The following is a 19029-nucleotide window of genomic DNA, read 5'->3' as shown; positions in this document are numbered from 1 at the left end:
GGGACTCAAGTCCTCACTTTTGTAACCCATCCTAAATCTAAACCTGCTCATGTCATAGTTAAGTCAAAAACTCAATTTGGTGACCACTCTCTGGCTAGTAAGGTTTGTCGATTGATTCAGCTTCTATGGACCATTTAGAAACAAAATAGCCTCCATGTCCCTCGCGAAAATCCCAGCATTTTTCGCTAGAGGCCAAAATCCAAAATGGCCGCCGCCACCATTTTGAAAATGTAAGTTTTGAACCAGAGAACCTATAATCATCCACAAAGACACTTTTTCGGATATGTCGAGTACAAGGATTCCGATTCTGACATTAGTTTGACATTATGGCAATCGTACAAACGAAAGTTGAACACAATATAATGTTTGTTTTCATATTTTTTCCTATTACTTTTTATTTTTCTCTTATGGTTCTTTTTTTCATGGTTGAACTTATTACACTGACGAACCATATTGACAAATTAAATATTGCACATCTTCTTGACTCTTGTTGGTAACAAATTTAAAGGAATATGGTCATTAGAGAGGAGCACATTTTTGCTGAAGGCATTTCAACATAATGATGTTAATACCAATTTGCATTTAGGCTTTGTTTGTCTTTTGTTATACTGTAAGAATATTGTCCATTTGCTGACAGAACTGTTGAAATAAAACTGAGAAGTTTAATTCTCTGTTCAACAGAATAATATACTGAGCCTGCCATGCTATGGAACAAAGAAAGAAGTTGTATGCTCCGGGTGGGATTCAAACCCGAGACCCCTCACATGCCAACCACTGGCTCGGCGACACTTTGCCATGGGTCTTGGGCCGTGCCTATATATCACTTAGGGCGATTGCGTCATCACACCATGTGGGATACACGCACGAGCAGCGCATATATCAAGTAGTATTTTATAGTACTCAGGCATGTTAGGGTTAAGTTCACCCTAATGCTGTTACAGCCTTGCCCAAATTGCGAATTTTATTGTAAATTTCTATTCTTCTACATTATTATAGGGTATGGGAGGTCAGTTTGATTACTTTGGATTGTGGATAGACCAGGAGTTTGGTACAGGACACAGTAAGGCAAAACCAAAGTGTACAACGTATGATAGCCCACAGCTTTCAGTGAAAGAAAACTTTACCATTGATGTGCTGGAAGCATGGGCTGTGGGTCCACCTGCTAAGCTTAAGGTAAGTAGAACATACACCTGTCAAATAGGGCTATTCCATTTAAAAACCACATTCCCCGCAGTCCCCCCTTGTGGAAGATTTTGGAAATATCTTCCACAGGGGGAGTATGAATTTCAAATGAAATTAGCACATTATAACTAACTCTATTCAAACCTCAACCTCACTGTAGAATGTTTCTGTTGAATCTTTCTCAGAGGGTGTATGTGAAATGGAGTGGCCTGTAGTGTCAAATTCATTTCATTTCAAATTCATACTCCATCTGTGGAAGATATTTCCAAAATCTACCACAGGGGTAGTGTGGACTTTGAATGGAATAGCATAATTTAACAGATCAATCTTCTTCTCAGTTGAGTATAGGGCTTTTTATAACATCATATGATTTCATGTCAACTTATTCACCTAGGATTGAGTATCAGAACCGGGGATGGTCCTCTTCCTCTTTATGAATAGCTCTGACACTTTATGTGCACAGAGTGATCTTGGACCAATCCAAGGGACCAACAGCCAGGGTTTTCTTTAAGCATTTTGCTGAAAGGATATTTTCAAATTTTTTTGACCCTTTCAATTGTGAATTTTTTCCTCTGAAGGAGTCAAAAACATTGCCCAAGGGGTATTTTTATAATATTATTTTTGAAGACATTTTTAACAATATGTGTGTTTTTGGAGCCATAGGCGTAGATCGGGGGGGGGGGGGTATTAAAAGAAAAAAATAATATTTAAAAATGCCCCCTGAGAAGTAAGAAACTTGGTCGGAGTAGGTCCTAAATGCCAAAAGCCGAGAATAAATGCACAATATCGGGTGTTTCTCTATTAATCTTGCAATATCTGAACGCGTCGTTTTCAAGATTTTGTACGCTGCGTGGACTTTGGGACTTTGGATTTGAAGGAGTCAGCAAAGTGCCTGAACGCGTAAATACGTGTGTTTTGTGCGTTAAAGTAAACCCTGCCAACAGCTATATATAATGTGACTTCTGAACCATGAAACATCATAATAAATTACATTATACCTTAATAACATTGTTCATGTTAGGCAATATGAAATTTAAAGAATAAAGGAACAAAGTTTCAGCTACAAATTTGTGGAACTTGATCAAGTTAATCAATGTTATATTAGGTTGACTCTTTGAACAAACAATGTTGACTCTATTCACAATTCTGAAATTCAGTTTTCAAAAGTATGAAAAGTCATTGAAGGAAAGTTTCCACAGTTATCTTTAGGGAGTCCATTCCAAGCATAACATGATCTGTATTAATATTAATAAAAAGTTCTTATACATTTGGGAATGATAAGAGAATTGAAAGTTTTATAGTACCCAAGTATGAAGAGATTGCATGTAAGAAAGTTGAGAAAATAAATATGCATAAATATCTTCGAATGCAGACAAAAAAATTCAAATTTTTTCAAAAATGTCAGAATTGTAAATTGTCATGATCATATTTGGACAGTGTCTAATTTGCATAAATCCAAAATGGTCACTTATATAGGGGTGAAATTTCAAGTTAATCAAATCTTAATAAAAACCATACCAATGTATTTCTCTAGTCATCAGCATGAAAAATGCATCCAAATGAGTACAAACAAGCCTAGTATTGGTTCAGTGGTTCTAAAGATAGATCTTGATATTTTGAGAAAATATGTCAAAACTTCGGACTTTTTATGTTGAAGCCAATATAGATGTACTCAGCAAGCAGAGCATTAATGTCATATTCCCTTCTTTTTTGTACATCAGGATGATGATTTGTATGAAGACAGCCAGGTCAGTATCTTAGACAGAGACCCAGAGGCTCAAGCCATCTTGGATCTGGTGGGAAAGGAAAGAAAGAGTGAAGGATTACGAGATGAGGAGCCCACTGCAGACATACCAGAGGTACATTCGTTGCCTCCTATGTAGATCATTTCCATCATCAGCATCATCATCATCATGCAGCCGCTGTATTCAGCCCAGTCCAGTGCAAGCCTTGACCAAGTTGGTGCCAAATTTTCACTTTGTTTGCTTTTGACATCCACTTAATCAGGGCTGTAGCAGGCAGGAGGACAGGGTGGACGATGTCTTGGAACCCGAGGGTTCAAAGACCCCAAGCAAAAGCAAAAATTTAGACTATATGGGTTAGAATAGGACTGATAAAGGAGGTGTTAAAACAGCCCTACACCTCCTCTTGTAGATGCTGCCAAGTGTGGAGGTGTGTGTGTTTTCCAACTGGGGAGATTCACACACCCATATTCAAACTGGGGAGATTTTTTACACAAATCTCACAGCAACCGCCATACTGTGGATGTTGCTCTAATCAGAAAATGACAGGTGGTATACCCCCCTCTATGGCTCAAAAACCCCATTTTTGAGGTTATCTTCAACTGTGGAGCTCCACGGTTGTTAGCAGACTCCACAGTGTGAATGTGACAAAACACACACACCTCCACAGTTAGAACCATTTACAAACGCACTGCTCCTTGTCCATCTGAGACGAATATTGTCCATGGGCCACAAGGCTCTTGCTACACGTACCGGTTTGAAGCTTGATAGCTCATCCTTTCCATCTGACATTTCTGTCTGCCTAAGTGTAATCCAGCAAGTAGTAGCACCAGAAAAAATTGGGGGGGATTAGGGGGAAAGTGAATTTCAGGGGAGAGACAATATCAATAAATTTGGTCAAAAAAATTTAATTTTGGGTTTTAACTGGGGGAAAGAGTTCTGACTGGGGGTATCCCTCCTCAATTTTTTTTTCTAGTGTGCTGGCATCAAGATACCAAGGCAGATGCAAAGTCATCAGATGGAGGGATGAGTTATCAAGCTTCATATAATTATAGGGATCAGTCAGGTGGCTGGCAATAGCAAATTAAAGAAATATTGGCACCAACTTGGTTGGCCAGCCCAATGTCATTGCTTCATCTTTATTGTTTAAATTAATCATTATATCTGTAATTTTGTAGACCATTTCCCTACCAACATGTATCCCTAGTCATATATTTTGGTACATGTATATGCTTGTGCAAGAATGAAATCAAGTTGTTGATATTTGTTGTTGATACATATCATGATATGCATTGTCTGCATGATGAGTAGCATACACTGATGTATATTGTGTGTTGAAGAATAGCCCACGATTATGTTTGGTAAAATTATTAGATGTTTAAATACATCTGTGCCATATCTTGTAAAGCCAATTACATGACAACTCAAAATAAATAAATAATATATAATAATGATGTAAATATATGTGGAAGAAAAGCGAACTGTAAAGCACAGGTATGTGAAACACAGAACTCTTTATCAAAAGAAAACCAAGAGTACACTGCATTTTTTCAGAATCTATTTAAGAATGGCCCAGGGGGTACATAGCAGCGGTTCTTAACTATATTTGCTCTCAGACCACAGATGGCCAAACTCATTTCAAAGAGCTGTGTTTGAGGGCCAAATTCACCTTGTACAGGGTTGCCATCGTCCTTGAAAGTCCTTGAATTTGAAAACACCTTTTCAAGGCCTTGAAAGTCCTGGAAATTTGCACAAGGTCCTTGAAAATTGGAATTTTACCTAAAGTATAATTTTGACAAAATTTGGGGAGTGGATGATTTTTTATGTGATGGTAAGTCCTTGAAAATCATGCTTTTGGACCTTGAAAGTCCTTGAAAAGTCCTTGAATTTTATAGGCTTCAAGATGCCGGAACCCTGCAAGTTGTATTGCTATTTGCCAACCGCAATTCTCGCTATTCACAATAATGGCGCCGCCAGCGGTTGCGATGTAATCGTGATGTATCATGGGAAAAGTCGACATCCAAGTCCGGCATAATCTGAATATTACCATGCTATTACATAGGAACACGTGACAATATTTTTAGTTTGTCAATATAACGGTATTACACGCAAATCGATAGAGAAAAAATTAATTGTGCGCATTTCAAATCACATTATTAAGTATTATTGAGTATCGATTCGCGTAACACCTTTATTTTGACAAACTAAAAAATATTGTCACATGTTCCTATGTAATAGCATGGTAATATTCGTATTGCGCGGACTTGGCTGTCGACCTTTTCCCATGATCCATCACGATTACATCGCAAACCGTTGGCGGCGCCCTTATTGTGAATAGCGAGAATTGGTCAGCTGGCAGGATCTGGCTTGAGGGCCGCTTATTGAGAATCCCTGCATGGTTTAAAGCTTTGCAAAATAAATCCCTGTAGATATTGTTGGTAGTAAACCAGTAATTGATATCCCAGACGCATACATTGCTGTCAGTATCCGTCATTGGGCTATTCCAGTTGAATTGCTTACACTTCTAGCCAGGGCCGTAGCAAGGTCGAAAAATGTGAGGCGGCCATCACAAATATGGGGCGGCCAAATTACAAATCTATGCCCATATTGAAATAAAGATACAAAGAAAAACATAACAAATTTCTCAAAAAGTGGGGCGGCTATGGCATCCCCGGCCGCCCCGCTTGCTACGGCCCTGCTTCTAGCTGTGTAGGGAGTGTGTTACAAACTTAAATTTGTAAATACACACCCAGTTTTTGCCCACATGGTCTATACTTTGTACACACATTTTAAATTTACACACCCAGGTTTTTGAATTGATACACATCCAAACCTTTCAATCCTGCCTAAAACCTGACACTCCCCCGGGACACTCCCTATGGTATAGGTATATGCAACCGTAAACTTCCACAGTGAGTGTTAATTTCAATTGTGTGGGAGATTAGGTCATGTCTTCCATAGGGTGTGTATTAATTTCAACTGGAATAGCCAGCCCATTATTGCAACTCATTGATAGTTCTAGCAATCATCCTTGTTTTCATACTGCATCAACATCTGAATTAATTTGATATTCCATTTATCAGTTAATTGGCCATTTCGGTAAATTCCATAAGCCTTTGCAAGTACACCCAAGATGTCCTCATTTGACGTCACACAGACTTGCAATGCGCAGTAACGATGTTCGCATCGGGGCAGATCGGCGTGACGTCAAATGACAACATCTCAAGTGCACTCGCAAGTGGGATTTACTGAAAAGGTCAATTGTAAGGGACCGTTCATAAATACTTTGGTGGGGGGGGCTGGGCACTTGGAAATTTTTGGAGTTAAACTTTTTTGACCCCCCTCCAGAGAACCTAAAACTTTTTTGACCCCCCTCTTTAGACACACACAACTTTTGTGACCCCCCCCCCCCTAAAACAGTCTGGGGAGGGTGCTACTCCATTTGTACAAACTCAGTCACAATTGTTTATATACATTTATTTATAATAGGCCTGTTTCCTAACATGAAAGTTGAAGGTGTTTTTCACATGCTGTGACTTGTATGAAGTTTAATTTCAATTTATGCATTCTAATTTTTTTAAAATACATGATATGTTTCATTGTTATACCCAATAATTAAATAAATAAAAGTAACACAAGAAAGGGAAATGTCGGTGGCGTAGCTAGGGCTTGTGGCACCCAGGGCTAAGGATAGGTGTCGCTCCAGATTCTTGAAATAATTATTGCGCGCGGAGCACAAATAGGGCCTACCACTAATTAATTTTGGTTATAATGAAGTTGAATATCGGTCTTAAATTGAAATTTCAATGACTTTGTCCTGAAATGCGCTGCCTTGCTTAAAATTTTGACTTTCATCGCTTAGAGGGACGCAGAATCGATGCTGAATTGGTCAATTCGGCGCCCCCTAAGAGTGGCGCATGCCCTAACCTGCCCCCCCCCCCCGGTTTTACGGGTATATATTATAAATATTCCTGCTTGAGCTCGATCATTGTCACATATTATACAAATGTAAGTAGCTATTGTCATGCATGCTGTTGTTGCATGCCTACAATATTAGACCAAAAACAAAAAAGTTGAATCCTCACACATATCTAGCGACTAGCCCTATGTGCTGGGCCCAAAACAAGGAAAAAGTAGGCTAAAACACAGTAAAAGGGGGGAAACAGCGCCTTTTGCATAGCTTATTTTACTTCAAAAGAACTGTTTTGCAAATGATTAATTTGAGAGGTAAACTTTTTTTTGGCCTTATGTGAACAATGTCATGTATATTGTTTGTAAAATTGTTATAGAGTATATAACATCAGTGTAAGGTGGAACATGACCGTTGGAAAAGTACATTGGGTTAACACTAGAGGAGACCAAGGTCATAATACAAACCAGTGGTAAACATACTATAGTAGGTATAGTGTATTAACATCTCCTCTGACCAAAATTGTGTAGATTATAGGCTAAGGCGATGAAGAAAAAAATAACCTGTTCTGTACGGGCAGACAGATTTGCCAAGTAGGGTCGGTCAGTCAGGTTATTTTTGTGTGTGGAAGAGGCTATTCTGACCCTAAGAAATCACCAAAAGGTTGAAAAAAAAATGTTTTTGCGAACATATTTGGAAAATTTTCAGTTAAAAAATCAATCCACTTCAGCCAAAAACAGCTGTTTTTAATTTCATACAACTTTCTTAAAAAAATCCTCAAAATGCTAATGCGGGTCGTTCGGGCCCCTATACTAGAACAAGGTGTTGCTTTTTTTGTTCACCATCGTAGTTGCAAAAGAGTGGGGTCAAGTTCCACCTTATACTGAATAGTTCTGTGGGCTCGAGAATAGTAATTTGGGGGTCCCCGTCAGTCCAAAACACTGTCAATCCAAACCACCGTCAGTCCGAAATTTCTAATTGAAGTTATAGGGTTAGGGTTAGGGTTAACGTCTTTTTCAATTAGATTTTCGGACCGGGGTTCGGATTGACAGTGTTTCAGACTGATGGGGTGTACCTGTAATTTGATGGCTCAGGTGTGACATCTTGTTTACAGCTACTTGATGATTATCTTTTACCCTCAGAGACATGCATGAAAACCAATGAATGTGTTAATTAGTAACATTGAATGCCATTCCAGTACTCCTTTTGTGAGGGTTGCCAAAGCATTGGGCTAGCTATTCCAGTTGAAATCCAGACACCCTCATGGAAGATATGACCTTAATCTTCCAAACAGGGAGTGTAGATTTCAAATGGGATTATACCTGAATGTGTGCATGACTCCATAAATCTACACTCCCTGTGTGGGGTGGGAAATTAAGGTCATGTTTCCCATACAGATGTCCCAGGGGGGTCACTCCCATTGTGGCCTGTACACCATCCGCGATAATGAAAACGCGTAAAAAGGGTAGTTTTTTGTGGGTAAGCACGATACAGCTGCTGTAACGCGCTTAGGGTGTCAAAACATGTAATATTGGAAAAAAGGGTAGCAAAATTGCAATTGCTAATACGCGGAAATGAAATTTAGGGTATGAAATTTGATGCAAGGAATAAAATCCCTGTTTAGGGTATTGTTTTAGCCAAGGGTTAAATCCTTGTTTAGGGTGCTTTTCAAAAGTTGATTATCGCGGATGGTGTATAGGCCACAATGGGAGTGACCCCGGGACAGATGTACATGGTTTTCAACTGAATAACCGCATTTCTCATTGAGAAAACAAGTTTCCATCTAATAGAGGCCGTCAGCCTTTTCCGCGGGAAACACCATCTTGTGGGCACTGCCGTTCTGGCATTAGACATTACGCCCCTGAATACACGGAAGTCGCAGCGCAGCCGCACCTCTTCAGTCAAGCGTCAATGTGGTGTTCTTAGCAACAAGGCACTCCGTGCCCACAAGAGGGCGTCGTTTACGACCCAATGACTACCTCTATTGCTGAATTTAGGGTGTATCCTAAACTGTAACTCTCACCATAACTGTATTAAACCTATATCTGACAATGCAAATATGAGTCTGGCCCTAATTAACTCTGAGAGTAATTAACCCCTAACTCTACAGTCAGGCCAAAAAAAAAATTGTTTGTTTGTCCATAGAGGCTTATGAAATAGTTGGGTCGGTAGGTCGGATTTTTTTTTTTTTTACAGATATTGCACTTGAAACTGACAATTTGAAGACTGGTAAATAAGTCAAAACACACAGCACTTCACTGGTTTAACTCTTGAGATGGTTCTGCATGTTATACTGTTCATTTTCTTTACTTTTTCTTTCTTTAAATTTGTACTAACCACTGTTTTATACGATGTCCCATCGATGCAAAAAAAAAAATTCAAAAAACAAACAAAAAAAAAAAAAACGGTCGGGACCAGGTTACACGGTCGGTCGGACGTGGACAAACAAATAATTTTTTTTGGGGGGGGGGCTTAGCATATGATGCACCCTGAATTTGGCACCTAGTGTTTGACAGTAATGCTGCCTGGATGTAACTAACTGTATATACTGTATGTACATGTATGATATTGTCTTTTATATACAGTACAGTACATAGTGCAATAATCCATAACTGCAATAATGTGATGCAATCAAGCAAAATGATGGGAATGTCCATGATGAGCTATTCCATTTGAAATCCACACTCCCCCTGTAGAAGATTTAGCTATATTCTTCCAGAGGGAGCATGGGTTTCAAATTGAATAGACATAGGGTATTTCCATTTGAAATACTCCAGTTGTGGAAGATATAGGTAACACTATATACAAGTGGGAGGATGGTTCAAAATGATTATCCACAGCCAATTTTATTTAAAAACATACTCCCTCTGTTAGAAACTTTTTTTATTAATCATCCACAGGGGTATGGTGGATTTTAAATAGAATAGCCCAACGTTCGATTTTTGACTTCAACACTGTTAAGGGTAGATTAGGTATCGATGGTCAAAGCAACCAAAAAATAATTGATTTTCATTATCTAAAATCAATATTTTATTGAAAAATAACACTTTGAGGCTTTGCAAAAGTTCATTCTACAAATCATACACTTGCTTGATTTATTGTTGTTAATGAGTTTTGTATGTTGTACAAAAGTGTTGCTGTTTCAGCCCTCTTTCCAACATAACTTAAGAACCACAGGACCTAAAGTATATCTGTGATATTTGAAATCTTCTACGTGCTCGCTATGAAATGATCAATGCAATTTTTGCCAAAGCTCACTACCATTCGCATGATGCTGTGAACTACCAAATCGCAACATTTTAAAATTAAATTACACATTTCAAATGCTACATTTGGCTGAAACATCCATTTTTCTTGAACAGAATCTTGTGCTTGATTGATGTGCTTCACAGCTTATATGTGTAATGTGTATTCATAGTGTCCCATATGTGACCATCCACCACGAAGTGGTAGTAAAGTCGGCTCTAGATCATTTTCTGTTTATTGCAGATTTTGAAAGAATCCACTTTCAGCTTTAAAATGACACCTCAACCAGCTTCATCTGACATCTGGAAGTGAAGTTATGGTTCATCAAAGGTCAAATTCCTACTATATTTTACATAGAAATCCATATACTGTTTTTGATTGTATCTCAAAATGGAAAATGCCGACTTTACGACCAGTTTGTGATGGATGGGCACATATATGTGACACGATCAAGGGAAATGAGTCGGATGTCGCTAATATTGATTTCATGATATTGGCAAAGTGTTAAAATTCTTTTGTTTTATATTGTTTTTTGCGATTGATAAATTGACGTAACTTTGCAAAGAAAAGTCGTATGAACATGTGGTTTTCAGTTTCTGTAAGCTCTAAATGTTCTCTTTAGAAACATATTATGTAAAACTCATTTTCGACCAGGGCCGACATGTGACTCATTCCCCTTGATCATGTCACATATGTGTATTCAAAGTGACCCATATGTGTGTTCATGGTGGGCTGTGGCTCGAGTAGCTCATCAGTTCATGTCAAAGAATCAATCACTATTTCACTTGGCCAGATCATTTTGCATGCTGCATTTACATTAGGAAAAATAAAAACAAATGCATATCATTCACCATTTCTAATGCACATATAATATTCTTTATTAAATGTTCACTCTATTGTATGTTTTATTTTTGTAGGAGCACAATTTATATCCTAGTGGAGCACAAGATAACTAGGGGCTTCAACAGGATGGTGGTCATTCCACAGTTTTGAACAAAGATATAGGTAACATGAAAACCCAGTATTTTTCCTCTCTCTTAATTGTATATGAAGCAAGTCATCAAAAAAAATCTAATACAACACCAAGCATGAGTCAATCCCTATTGACCTTGTTGATCCGCCTTGATATAATATTTAATACTGTGCAATTGCTGGTTACCCATGTTACCTGCCTTGGTTCCAAAACCCTGGAATGGTGCAGGAATATAATTATAGGCTGCACTCCAGCTAGAAGGCAAAATCTATGTCTTAACTGGTGCTACATTTCATATATAGCTGTTGTAGAAGTTTATGTACCTCAGAAATAAATCAAATTCCTATATATATATGAAGGCAATTTAGGGGCACTTCATACAACACAGTGGTCTATGGGGCATTGAAATAGGTGCAATTACAATATCTCAATCAACTTCATTTTGAAAATAAAAAAGTGGTTTTTTTTGTGAATATCTGTCGAGCCATACCATCATTTAGTAAAAAGAGGATGCCCCCTACAAAATTGTTCAAGTGACAACTGTGTAAGTGCCCACTTTTCAATGTGCCTAAATAATAAAATTGGTCAAATGTTATTTGAATTACCATTTACCATTAGGCGCAGCCAGCTGGGGGCAGTGCCCCCCCCTGCTCGTCATGGCCGTCGGTGAGACGGAAGGTGTTCGCTTCGAAAAAAAAATTGGGTTAACAATAGACTATTTTTTACCCAGGGTAACAGAAAGAAGGGGAGAATTGTATAAAAATAAAGACAAATTGTGACTGAAATTGAATTTTACATCAAAATTTTGTGTTTTTATGTTGGTACCGCCTATAATCCTTTTTTTTTTTGCTCTTCACTTTTTCAAACCATGCAAAAAAATTTTGGGTCAACAAATCACAACTTCTGTCGGCAAAAAGTATTTACGTCGGTACATTTGCAAGTTGTGCCCCCTCGGTTCCAAAATCCTGGCTACGCCACTGCCATTTACACCTTGTGACTTAGGATTATGGCTGATTTAACTTGAGATACACTGAATTTTTTGGTGTGTAAATATCTTATTTTGACTGTGATTTCATCATATTTTAAGTGCCCCACCCACCATCAAAAAAAAAAAAATAGATTGACTTAAACCCAGATGTTTATTAGGTCAAATACAGCCCATCAGAACAGTTTATTATGCACACAATGTTGTGGGGAAAAATTGGTTTGACAAATTTGTAAATATATGCTTTTATGCTATGTGTCGAAAGATAAAAATACATTGTATAATGGACAATAAACATGTTTATATTCAATATTATGTATATTTATTTCCAAATTTAGGGCAATAATTTTCTAGCACTTCTTCAATTGGGCTATTTAAGGTGAAATCCATACACCCCTATGGAAGACATGACCTTAATCTTCCACACCGCGGGTCTTATTCTTAGCGTGTCCATGGCACAAGATTAAACATGTTTCAGCCAGTGCTGTACACATTTTTCAGCATTCCATTGTAAACTGCTAAGTCAGCAGTTGTGCATGTTGAGAGCAACACAGGTGTATGTTCCATTGTTTGTGGTTAATCGCAGGTTACATCTGCATTCTTTCGCGGGTGCAGATATCAAATGGGCCAATCCATTCAGGTAACCATAGTCTTTCATAGGGGGTGTATGGATTTCAACTGGAAAAGCCCATTTAGATTGTGATTTTATTTGATATATATATATATATATATAGTTGGTGTTGTAAGAAATTGTTGGTGATTACGATATAAAATGGTAATTTTATCCCATATAGTTTTAAATATGTGATGTGTCCCCGGGGATGTGTCATGTCAAAAGGAGACACTTTTGGTCAGGATTGTAAATGGAGAAATAGCCAAAAATCTGCCCGGGATGATATTTTCGCAATTTGGGTTTGTTGCGAATTTGTGATGTTATTAATGTTTAAAATATTGTCTGATAGTTTCAGGCCGGAATATAACTGGCATCTTGTATTTTTTTAGACATTCCTACTCTCATCATTGTCAATAATATTTTTAAAGGCCGATATCTCAATTTCCAATTTTATAATAATTTTCATAACTTACAAATTCAATATCTTCGCTTAGGAATATCCGATTTCATTGGAGATAATGGGGTTGTGGAGCAAAATATCTCTTTATTTAAGGGATCTGGAATGAGCGTTTCTACAGTATTTTATGTGGGACATGAGAGCACATCAGACATATCGAACTTTAAGTGTATGTAGCTGCAGTGGGAGGAAAAGCCGACGATCAATTGAAAATTTTGACCTTTCATATTGAAGATATGGATTTTTTTTCCCCAAAAGACCTAATTTTTGTTGGTGTTTTTGGGAAAAAATCCATATCTTCAATACGAAAGGTCAAAATTTTCAATTGATCGTCGGCTTTTCATTCCACCTACATACACTTTAAGTATAAATCATCAGATTTATAAAGTTTACTTCGAGTACTGTTAATATCAAAAATATCAATTTTTAATCATTTGCCATAAAATTTGTATTACATTGCGAATTTCAAAAAATCAAAATTATTTGATATCAGAAGGACATTCTTCGTATTCAGAATGCAATTCGATATGTCTGAAGTGCTCCAATGTCCCACAATAAATACTGTCCAAACGTTCATACCCCATCCCTTAAGATAACCTGGCCAAAAGTGTCTCCTTTTGACATATGACACGTCACACATATACTACATTCCACCGGGACATTCAATTCATTCCCCATTCCTGATAATTACTGTATGATAAGTGACTATATGCAACTTCTTCTATGATGTGTTTATTTCTGAAATATTGAAAATCATGTAACACTTTTGTTCTTTTTCTTGAACATTTAGAAATATTAGAAAAGTATAAATACTACTACCGGTATATGTATATATTAATCTTTACAAAATACTTTAGCCTGTCACCCAATTCTACAAATGATTGCAAGACATTTTCACCAAAATGTTTGGGTATTTTTATGTATATTTTAAAACAATGGGGGGGATTACATTATCTCCAAGACACAAACAATGTATACCACACAACAGATGCACAGTATATTTGATAAATACTTTTTGTTTGCACTTTGACTCATTCAAATCGGTGTGTTTATGGACAAATTTCCCTTCTATTCTTTGGTACCTCAAGTTTGACGTATGTGCGTATTTCACAGGTTGCAGTTTCGAATCGCATGCATAAAGTTAATCACGCAGAGTGTACTCACACACATGCAGGGGCTGTTTGTTGACACACTTGCGGCGTAACCCTGAAAAGTCATTGACGTCACTACCGAACTCAAAGTGAACCAATGTATATACTAGGGGTGTGATTTTCGGTAATTTTGTGCCCGGTACCGGCGCATTTTTCGGCGGTAACCGGGTACCAAATTGCAAAAAAAAAAACAAAAAAAAACATATTTTATTAATGATATCAAAATGCATTGAATTTGAATGCATCTTGATATCATTAATAGAGTATGACATGAAAACTATGTATCAATTTTCATATTAAAATTACAAAACATTGTGCAAAATTCTTTTTTTTTTTTTTTTTTAGGTCAACCATGATCCTAGCATTTAGGTCTAGGTCCAGAGACACTACAAAACCGAAAAAAAACTTTGAAAAAAATTATAAAAAAAAAAAAAAAAAAAAAAAAATTTTTATATTTTTTATTTTTTTATTTCGGTACCCGGCAGGGAATTTCCTGCCCGGTAATAGGATTATCGGGCGGGACTCGAATTCCCGGGACTCACTCACACCCTTAGTATATGGTATATACGCATGTGTATACATGTATGCCCGCTGAATAAGGTTAACATGCTCCATTCATGCTCCATTTGACTCTGCCACTGCAAAATCCAACATGGGTGTTATTCTCAACTTGAGACGAGAAAGACTAACCATGATCTGGTCCATGGGGGCCAAAGGCGGCAAATTTGAAACTGAGATAAAGGCAAAAATATGGAATAAAAAACAATAAAATACATAAGAAAATAGACATCACAAAACTTCATAACTTTAGAAGCATGTATGCTAGACCTTTGGTGTTTTCAATATTAGATAGTCTATCTTTTGTATAAGATAATAAAAATAGTAATTCAATTTTCAAAAATGCCTCCTTTGGCCCCCACGGACCAGATCGTGTCACATATATTAGAAGTAACAAATGAGTTGAATTTTAAATTGATACATACAGGTTGAGTCAAAGTGCACTAAAGTGACAGGGATTGGGCTATTCCTGTTGAAATCTTCACACCCTATGGAAGATATGACATAATCTCCAATACAGGGGATGTAGATTTTAAAAATGAGAATGAGTAGCCCATTCAGGTAACCCCATTTGAAATTAACACTCCCAGTGTGGAAAATTAAGGTCACGTATTACATCTAGGGTGTATGGATTTCAACTGGAATAGCCCATTTCTCTCTAAAAAGTACAAGAAAAGAGTAGCCATATTTATTTATTCAAAAAATATTATATATGTTTAAAAATTATGTGTAAATAAAATGGCTCAATGTTGCCCACATAATATTCTCTGTATATGTACTTTGTTAGCTTTCAAAATATCATGTACAGGCCATATTTTATTGCCCCTTTATGTCAGTCAAACGGTGCACAAATTTGCACATTCAAATGTTTCCTCAATTCTCGTGTTTCGCAATACGATGCGCCTCCAGCAGTCACTGGGTCGAGGCCACAATAGTTTTTACGCAGTGCATCATGGTAAAATGTCGACATCCAAAGCCCGCGTGATACGAATACAATACAGGACCATACATCATTGTGCAGAGGTGTAAGTCTTCCGGAAATTCCCGGAATTCCGGAAATGTGGCCAAAATAAAAAAATTTGACTGCCAAGAGCAACCACTGGCGGCGCATCGTATTGTGAAACGTGAGGATTACAAGTTTAAGCATTTTTGTCTCCCTACAACTATGTTCAGAATGAGACTTTATAATAACCTCTATTCTGTCTGTCCATCTGTCCCTAATTCTATCCAGAGCTGTAACAAGAAATGTCAAGGTCATTTTGAGGTCATCAGGGGTCAAATCGCCATAGAATGTTGCATGTTCATAAAATTTGATATATTATGAATGACCACCGAAGCAAGACAAAAAATGTCAAGGTCATCTGGAGGCAAATCGCCATAGATTGTTGCATGTTCATAAAATTTGATATGGCCGACCACTGAAGCAATTTGGAACACCCTACAACACTTCGGAACATCCTAAAACATTTGGAACACTTTGAAATGACCCCTGTTCCAAAGTGTTCTGGGGTGCTCGAACACCTTAAAACATTTGGAACACTTCGGAATGCCCTGTGTCCCATATAGTGTTTTGGGTCATTCCAAAGTGTTTGGTGTTCCGAAGTGTTCTGTAGTGATTTTCTGGAACACTTTAGAAGACCCCCAGGATGCAACAAAACTGCCTGAATACTTTGGAACACCCTGCAACACTTCGCATCGCCCCATGATTCGTAGTTTGGGCATTCCAAAGGGTTCTGGCTTGTTCAGAACATTGGGCCTTTTGAAGTGTTCTTCGGCATTCTAGGGTGTTCCAAAGTGTTTGGAAATTTTCCGTAGTATTGGAACACCCCCAGGATTTAACAGAACACTCCTAAAAAATTTTGAACACCCCAGAAAACCTTGGATCACCCTTAAACACTTTGGAACACCCTAAAACATTCAGTGACAGTGGAGCACTTTGTGATCCGGGTGGGCTGGGGTGTTTCAAAGTTTTCAGGGCATTCCATTATGTTCTGGGGTGTTCTGAAGTGTTGTGTTGTGAGAGGGGGCCATGTGTTCTGGGGTGTTCCAAAGTTTTCAGGGAAGTTCCAGTGTGTTCGAGGGGCCAAGGATGCAATTGTCTGGTGCATAATGCTTCCGATACGAAGAAGAAGAGTCATAACTCATGCTCATAGGCTTAAGTACAAGCTGATTTTGTTTGTTTGTTAGTTATAGACTGCAACAAGGTGATTTTTCCAATTTTGTCATCTTCCAAGAGAGAACTACACCAGGAGTGCTCATCTTAAGAAGAGTGAAATTACTGAGACTCCGAAGATGACCGCGCTGGTGATCTACCAATGGCATATTATATGAAACCCCAATGCGACTTCAAGAAGCAAAGTTATATTACAAGTATTTGATTACACAAAGGGCCAGTTTTAAAAGTGACAAACTGGCATATTTAAAACTCCACTGACTAGACATCTGTTTGGAGAGTGGTGAATGGCTAATTTATGCATGCCTTAATTTAAAACTAAAGGAACAAAAGAAAATGAAACAAAAGAACTGATAAACAAGGTGGTTCTCGAACCACCAGTCTCACTCTGCTTTCCCGACCACCTGCTTTCGCTATTACTTTTGGTAGAAGTAAATGAACCTGCAACAACCCAAGGTGGCCCGAAATGACCTTCCAAAAATTTGGCTCTAAATGTTGACTGTACCAACCAAGTTTCATGCCCATACAACAGTTTTTTGTAATTTGACTTCGGATGACCCCGGGTGACCTTGGATGACCCTGAAATGACTTTCCAAAAATTTTGCTCTAAATGTTGACTATACTAGGGAGGGGTGTAAATTCACGGTTATTTGTCTAACCGTTTAAACGGACCACAATCCGGTCGATTAACCATGTAAACGTATGTAAAAAAAAATTAAACAAAAAAAAAAATCTTTTTTTATGTTTTTCCTACCCTTATTCAAACTCTAATTCCTTCCCAAACCTTACTACATGTATACAAACCCACCCAAGCCCAACTAGCCTAACACCCTTGCTCCAACTCCCAAAAGGGAACCCCAAATTGGACCTGTATAAGCAAGTAAATGAATATATGAATACAAAACCCACCCAAGTCCATACGTTGGCCAAATTGAGTTAAGCATGGGAAATTGTTGCTATACATATAGGCATGTCATATGTATGAAAGAACAACTGAAATTCATCATGTGTCTATTGAGCATGTGAGAAATAGCATGTATGAAAGAATCACCCAATTCCGTGATTTGAGTCTTGTAACACATTGATTGAAATCCAGTATGTATAAATGTCCACTTGTAACACATTCATTGCTGGTGAGTGACTTTTGAAAAGAAAATGGGTTTAATAAAGGAACGTGTGTGGTTTATATTACATGGCAGAATGCTTATCAACATTACATATACCTGTGTGCTTTATTTTGTATTATCTTACTAGTGGTAGTCTCATTCCAACGTTGTTGTCGTCTTTGTATGATTCAAAAAACCACCCAAGTCCAAAATTTAAAATGAACCCTACAACGTCCCTGAAATGCTAATCGTCATACTTTATACAGTTTAATCCACTCATTTGCATATAAAACTTACCATATTGACCAGGTAAATCTAACTTAAGGAATTAAAATGATACACAGGGTTTTCTATCAAAATCACTTCCCATGGACTTGGGTGGGTTTTGTATTCATGTATTCAAATGCATTAATATATATTAATAAAGTTTCAATTACTTTTATTTAGCCTCATCTCATCAAAATGGCATATTTTTATGGATAATTACAGGAAGGAGAACCCTTTCACTAATTTTGGAAATTAAAAAAATTCTAAAATTCAGAAAATACAAAAAAAAAATACATAAGAATTTTTTTCTTGCATGTAACAACTTTTTTTGCAGGTTAGAAATTTGATAAATAGGTCCATGCATGCATTTTCTATATGATGACCTATTTATCAAATATCTAACCTGCAAGAAAAAAAAACTGTAATTGCTTGTAAGAAAATAATTCTTACCCAGAAGAAAAAAGCTTTTGCACTCTAATGTATTTTTTTTTTTTGGTATTTTAGAATTTTAGAAATTTTTTATATTTCCAAAATTAAAACAATAAAAATAACAATTTCGATGAAATGAGGGAAAATAAAGTAATTAAAACATTAACTCATTCATGCATTTAAAAACATCAAATATAGGTCCGATTTTCAGGTGAAATCAATTTCTCCCCTAATTCC

General features: G+C 37.3%; 2 protein-coding genes across 2 annotated transcripts in view; both read left to right on the top strand.

Annotated features, from left to right (window-relative positions):
- LOC140146257 (MTOR-associated protein MEAK7-like) overlaps positions 1–11663 on the top strand; it is a 50113-nt gene extending 38450 nt beyond the window's left edge. The window contains exons 9-11 of the mRNA XM_072168040.1: positions 997–1173; positions 2904–3041; positions 10998–11663. Coding sequence (XP_072024141.1) covers positions 997–1173; positions 2904–3041; positions 10998–11036 — 354 coding nt within the window. The 3' untranslated portion in view covers positions 11037–11663. The remainder of the gene's footprint in view (positions 1–996; positions 1174–2903; positions 3042–10997) is intronic.
- LOC140146264 (intraflagellar transport protein 20 homolog) overlaps positions 1–19029 on the top strand; it is a 225158-nt gene that overhangs the window by 124189 nt on the left and 81940 nt on the right. The window lies entirely within an intron of this gene.

This window comes from Amphiura filiformis, chromosome 2, assembly GCF_039555335.1.
Source record: "Amphiura filiformis chromosome 2, Afil_fr2py, whole genome shotgun sequence".
Lineage (NCBI taxonomy): Eukaryota > Metazoa > Echinodermata > Ophiuroidea > Amphilepidida > Amphiuridae > Amphiura > Amphiura filiformis.
This window is presented reverse-complemented; position numbering and strand designations above follow the sequence as displayed.